We start from the raw sequence: 6,349 nt of genomic DNA, 5'->3' as shown, positions 1-6,349 counted from the left end.
ACTGTACCAAGATGGCTGCCCTGGAGGCAACATGAGATTTCATGAGTTGTCACTTTTTGTTTGACACAATAATATGACAGTCTGAAATTAAAGAAAAAGAGTTTTGGAATCAAATCAACTCAAATCTTCTTTATTTATATAGCGTCTTTTACAATCAGAATTGTTTCTAGGCGCTTTCCAGAATCCCAGGGCCTGACCCCCGACAAGCAACGGTGGCAGGAGAAACTGGCGTTTAACAGGAAGAAACCTGGAGCAGGACCAGGCTCATGTAGGGGGACCCTCCTGCTGATGGGGGGGGTAGAGAGAGAGGAGAGGGGGAGGACAGGTAGAGGAGAGAATAGGCAGAGATCATGTAATACATTTACCACAAGCTGTTAGTATAATAGCTGAGCGGGTCAGTGGGGTCGGGGGTCAGAGGTCAGCAGGTCAGCCTGTAGATGGATACAGAGAGATGGGGGGAGGAGGAGAGAAGCAGAAAAAACTACACAGGAAAACAACAAGACCAACACTGATCAACAAGATTAAGTAGAGAAGAAGAGGACCAGCCAGGACCCAGAAGGGTTCCAGCATCCTGGTGATCAGGTGATCCTGGTGATCAGGTGATCCTGGTCATCTCTAGCAGCAGAACTAAGATGTTAACCTAATGATTAGACGACCCTCTAAGTATGATCATTATGTCTAGGATAATAACTACAGAATTACTGACTATCAGCTTCATCAAAGAGGAGGTTTTAACTCTGACCTTAAAGTAGAGATGGAGTCAGCCTCCCGTACCTGGACAGGGAGCTGGTTCCACAGCCCCCCATTAGAGACTCTGGGAACCACCAGTAGACCAGCGTTCTGAGAGCGGAGCGGTCTATTGGGCTGGTCAGGTGTCACTAGCTCCTCCAGGTAGGATGGAGCCAGGCCTCTGAGGACCTGGGAGGTCAGGAGAAGGGTTTTAAAAATTATTCTAAATTTAATGGGCAGCCAATGAAGAGACGCCAGTACAGGAGTCATGTGACCTCTGTGGTCAATACCTGTCAGAACTCTGGCTGCAGCATTCTGGATCAGCTATAAGAATTCACTAGAATTACTGCTAGAAACTATTTTAACATGTCCATTTGTTGTGATATAAATGGTTTCAGACACATTTCAGCAGGATCACGATGCCATCTTCTGGACCCTCAGCTGCTAATCTGGATCTTTGATCTGCTCCACTGACCACAAACCAACGTGATGACATCACATTCGCTGTGTCCTTCTGCTGCATGTTTGTTGTTATGCTAAGTTAGCCTAAGCTAAACTAATCTGAGCTAACCAGTGATGGATTCCTGTCTGGAGGAGGAACAGCTGATGGAGCTGAAGGGGTTTTATTTCCCAGCACTTCCAGTTTCAGTGGGAGTCCAGCTGCTCGCCTAAACTGGGAACCCCCCCCCCCCCTCGTGTGGCCCCTCCCACTCCTCCTCTCCCCCGTCTCCATACCGACAACAGCTGCCGGACAAATCAGAGGTGAGTCTCTTCTCTTTCCTTTGGCGTTTAAAAGCAAATCTTTTGATGACCTAATGATAACATATAGATGATGTCATGAGAAGTCAGGACCTGTCTCAGGACCTGTGTCCTGAACCAGGTCCTGAGACAGGTCCTGAGACAGGTCCGCCTTAGCCAGTCTCTGATCTGGACCCAGGGTGGAGCGGCAGACATCATATATAATTCTAGACTCATCCTGGTTCAGAGTAACGGGAATTCTCCGGCGCTCGGGACCAGCGACCGGACACCTGGTCAGTCGGATCAACCATGAAACAAACTGGAGCTTTTAGAATCTGGAACCAATTCGATTCAACTTCATGTAGCATTTGTTACAACAAAACAATAGTCTGTAGGAGCTTTACAGAAGCCCAGAACCAGATCCAACAGAGTTTGGACTGAAAGTGAAGGATCTGAAGCATGTTCTAACGTGGTTTAAAGTGGTCCGAGGCCACAACCGACTGGTCACAACTAACTGGTCACAACTAACTGGTCACAACTAACTTTGACTGTGTTAAATTTACCATCAATGCAGAAGGAACCTCGTCCTGGCCGAGGGGTGGAAATGCTTCTGTTAGACGCGTCCATTTCCTCCTAATGGTCCTGCAGACCACACTCTCACCTCCCCTGGGAACCAGACCATTAGAGCATGGACCCAACAACACACACACACACACACACACACACACACACACACACACACACACACACACCACACACACACACACACACATGCACCAAGATCAATAAAAGGAACTGATTTCCTTTTAAACGCGATCACTAATATTCGCTGCAATATTTAAAAGATTTTAGACGTTTGACTTAATTTCTTAATTTGGCTTTGATGTTCTGTGTGTAGTCATGCCCGAGGTCACATGACATCTGTGTTATTCCAGCCTCAGTAGCCTGGAACACGCAGATCTGTGGACTCCGGCCAGAATCTAAACTTTACAAAAGTTTTTTTCAAATGTAAAAGTGACTAAAATAACAAAAACCTGGATTTTTATGGTCAGTATTTGATCTCTTTCTGCAGGATGTTGTCATCTTCACACATCACGTGTCTACCTACCTCCTCCAGCCGGCCACCAAACCCATCCACACGGTCCTCTGACCCCTGCTGCGTCACCATGGAAACCCTCTGGAGAGAAGTGAGGAGCATTGAGGAAGAAGCGGAGGGGGAGGAAGAGGATGAAACAGAGAGGAAGAGCATGGATGGTAACCTGAGAACAGACAGACGTCCTCTTTCTGTCTTCTTCTCTCATCCCTCTTTATCTTCCAGAAGTGGAGCTGGAGGAGGCGTGGCTTACAGAGGCGGGGCTATCCTCCTTAGTAACAGATGAGGCCACGCCCCTGGCAGCAGAGGTGCTGCTGTCGACGCTGACGCGCCAACAAACCGCCACAGTGAAGAAGAGGCTGCACAACTACAGCGAGACCCTGAAGAGCAGGAGCAGGCAGCCAATCAGAGACGTGCGGGACATCTTCATGGAGATGGCCCCGCCCACCTGGACGCAGAGACAAGCCGTCGGTTCTGTTAACACCTTAATCGTTTATCAAAGATGAATCAAGGTGGAAATGGTTTGTTCTTCTGAGCAGCTCCAGCCTGACGACACGGCGGACAGATGCCCCGCCCCTTCCTCTCAGGGCGCTGAGTCACCTCCGCGCCCATACAGCGTCACCACCAAAACTATTCGCCGCAACGCTCACACAGGTGGTGGTGAATCACTTGTCTGCCTGTTGTTACTCCTGCATGTGAAACCCTGCCTGTTACACACACCCTCCTGTACACACCTGTCTGTCCAGACAGGCCACGCCTCCTGGCCCTATCATTGGTGGTTATTCAGGGATGTTTTCTTTCTCCGTGTCTGCAGTTCGCCCCACGCTCCCGACATTCCGGTCACATGATCAGCGTGGTGAGGATGCTCCTCCCCCCCAACACCCACCCTCAGAAACAAGCACCCACTCTTCACGTGCTCCCGTCACACCTGCCTCCACCCCGAGAGCAGCTGATTGGCTCCTGCGAGAGTACCCGTACTCCGAGGGCGTGGCCGAGCACAAACAGCGCGGGACGTGTCGGGACTGCCTGCGTTTCCATGGAGACGACAGGGACGACCTGCCGGTGAGTCTGTTAGTAAGAAACTGTAACCAGTGTTTATCCAAGGCTGATGCGAACACACCTCAGGTTTGTAAGAGTGTGCGTTGAAAGTTGCATTATATCAGCCACCATCATCATCATCATCATCATCATCATCTTCATCATCATCATCTTCACCACTCTCACCTGCAGTTTGGGCTGGTGGTCACCAGCTCAGGGTCTCACCTGGGCGGAGGACCTGTCGCCACATGACCTCACCTCCCTCGGCTTCATCTGTCACATCGAGCTCTCCACCTTCCTGCAGACTCTGGGTGTTCAAACCAAACGCACCCGCTCCCGCTGCACCAGGACCCGAGGTGCGTTTGATGTTCTAAACCTGAATCCACAGTCCGACTCCGGTGATGCACAACATTCGGAATTATTCCTTCGGGAATAAAGATAAATGAATGTTTTATTTTAAGCTAAATTCCACTTTTAAAATGACTGTAACACTCAGAAACTGGCTAAAGTTGGAATAATTGCCTCATAAACGTGTTCAATGTTTGCATTCCTCAGACACCGGTGTGTTTGGTGTTCCTCTGAACTCACTGCTGGAGAACGACAGGAAGAACTTTCCTGGAATAAAAGTTCCTGTTGTCTTCCAGAAGGTGAAAAATCCGACGGACTGACGGACTATTGGAGCCACCTTCTGCTAGCAGCTGAAAATTCCTAGAATATCACATAACATAAAGCTAACAGCTGTATTCTTGTTTAAATTACATCAGTTGCTGTAATGAGACACCAGCGACTGATTCTGTGTGTGTGTGTGTGTGTGTGTGTGTGTGTGCGTGTGTGTGTGTGTGTGTGTGCTTAGTTGTTGTGGATCTTAGAGAACAGTTTGCAGACTGAAGGGATTCTCAGAGTTCCAGGTTCAGCTGCTCGGCTAAAGGTAACCTTGGTTTAAATATCTGTCTATTTCAGTGTATCAGGTGTGTGTGTGTGTGTGTGTGTGTGTGTGTGGTGTGTGTGGTGTGTGTGTGTGTGTGTGTGTGTAACCCAATTTTCTGCTCAGTTCCTGAGGAGGGAGCTGGACAGGTGCTGTGGAGGCTTTGACTGGTCAGTAGTCAGACTGGTTGATGCTGCAGGCCTGCTGAAGCTGTTCATCAGAGAGCTGCCGACACCCCTGCTGACACACACACACCTGTCAACCTACCACTCTGTGCTAGGTACTCACACACACACACACACACACACACACACACACACACCACACACACACACACACAACACACACACACACACACACACACACACACACACACGCACCTGCCAGCCACACACTGCCACTGCCTTAGATGTAAACTGCTGTGTGTGTGTGTGTGTGTGTGTGTGGGTGCGTGTGTGTGTGTGTGTGTTGTGTGTGTGTGTGTGTGGTGTGTGTGTGTGGTGTGTGTTGTGTGTGTGTGTGTGTGTGGTGTGTGTTGTGTGTGTGCATGTGTGGGTGTGTGGTGTGTGTTGTGTGTGTGTGTGTCAGGTATCTCCTCTGTGGTGCACCAGGTTCAGGCTCTGCAGCTCCTGATGTTGCTGCTCCCTGAAGCTCACAGAGAAACACTCAGAGTAAGTCCACGTCCTCCCGGTCCGACAGCGACATCATCGGCGGTTTCTATGGTTACGGACGTGCCTCTGCGGTTCCAGGCCCTGCTGGTCTTCCTGCGTCAGGTGGTTTTTCATCAGGACCAGAACAAGATGTCCCTGTGGAACGTGTCCATGGTCATGTCCCCCAACCTGTTCTCCTGCCGCCGCCCCCCCAACGAGGCCACGCGGCAGCAGGAGATGGACCAGGCGGTGGGCGGAGCTTACCTCGTCCGGCTGATGGTCACGCACCAGGACCTGCTGTGGGCGGTAAACGTGACCCCGCAGACCCGATGTGGTCGTGGTGCCCGACGTTGACGTCCTGTCTGCTCCGGTTGCGCAGGTGCCCACCTTCCTGCTGTCACAGGTGAGACACATGAACCAGGCATCCCATCAGAAACAGCTGATCCTGAGCAAGACCAGAAGGCTGCTGACGAGGAAGAGCAAGAACGACCTGAACCAGGTGAGTGGGCGTGACCCTGTTGGCTGAGGCAGACAGGTGACTCCCACTCTTACCTGCTGAATACAGACAGGTGATAAAGGTTCTTCATGCACCTGTGTCCAGATCACGGAACTCTGTGAAGGGGTGATCAGAGTCCACGCCCCCCTACACACCAAGGTCTCCATGGCGATACAGCTCGACGGACAGATGCGCGCCAGGGACGTCACCTGTCGATTCGAGTGCGACAACAGGTAACCACGGCGATTGATTGATGGCTGGGAGGACGTGTTGATCAGACCTCTCCTCTCGTTGGACAGTCCTCCGCAGAACCTGTACGAAGTTGGAGGAAACATCAGTAAGTCTTTACCTTGTTCGCCATCATCGTGTAAGAGAAGCGTGTAACACCTGCGTCTCCGCCAGCCGAGCGCCGTCTCCATCCGGACTGTGTCCTGCTGGAGGTGTACAGAGTGAATCCTCACTGCGATTGGCTGATAAAACCCTGACGCGGGGATGCGTTGCCGTGGTGACGCCTTCAGGACGGGGCAGTGTCGTAAAGCTGTTTTTACATGATTCACGTGAATAAACTTGTGTTTGGTCTCCACCTGCTGGTCACGGTCGGTAACTACACCGCTGCAGAGCTCCACCAGCCTTCATCGGGGCGTGCGTGTGCGCGTGCGCGCAGCCTTTAACTCTCAATA

At 51.0% G+C, this 6,349-nt stretch overlaps 2 protein-coding genes across 8 annotated transcripts in view; one reads left to right on the top strand and one right to left on the bottom strand.

Annotated features, from left to right (window-relative positions):
- The window catches only part of LOC130514145 (lethal(3)malignant brain tumor-like protein 4), a 13,071-nt gene extending 10,204 nt beyond the window's left edge, over positions 1-2,867 (bottom strand). For 3 of the 7 annotated variants that reach the window (XM_057013537.1, XM_057013538.1, XM_057013539.1), the window contains exons 1-3: positions 2,727-2,867; positions 2,576-2,644; positions 2,031-2,133 (exon numbers count right to left, since the gene is read on the bottom strand). In XM_057013537.1, coding sequence (XP_056869517.1) covers positions 2,031-2,133; positions 2,576-2,601 — 129 coding nt within the window. In that variant the 5' untranslated portion in view covers positions 2,602-2,644; positions 2,727-2,867. Of the gene's footprint in view, positions 286-742; positions 919-2,030; positions 2,134-2,575; positions 2,645-2,726 lie in introns of those variants that run through there. The other 4 variants (XM_057013540.1, XM_057013542.1, XM_057013545.1 and 1 more) reach the window with 4 other exon arrangements.
- arhgap28 (Rho GTPase activating protein 28) lies at positions 2,731-6,252 on the top strand (the record flags this gene model as incomplete). Its single annotated transcript, XM_057013731.1, is given in 12 exon segments — positions 2,731-3,214; positions 3,375-3,699; positions 3,791-3,954; positions 4,154-4,245; positions 4,452-4,526; positions 4,650-4,803; positions 5,112-5,194; positions 5,273-5,479; positions 5,553-5,672; positions 5,775-5,902; positions 5,969-6,006; positions 6,072-6,252. Coding segments are annotated over 12 exon segments (1,953 nt in total), but the record flags the coding sequence as incomplete, so codon positions are not given.
- Positions 6,253-6,349: the final 97 nt, after the last annotated feature.

Source organism: Takifugu flavidus, chromosome 17 (genome assembly GCF_003711565.1).
Source record: "Takifugu flavidus isolate HTHZ2018 chromosome 17, ASM371156v2, whole genome shotgun sequence".
In the NCBI taxonomy this organism is placed as follows: domain Eukaryota; kingdom Metazoa; phylum Chordata; class Actinopteri; order Tetraodontiformes; family Tetraodontidae; genus Takifugu; species Takifugu flavidus.
This window is presented reverse-complemented; position numbering and strand designations above follow the sequence as displayed.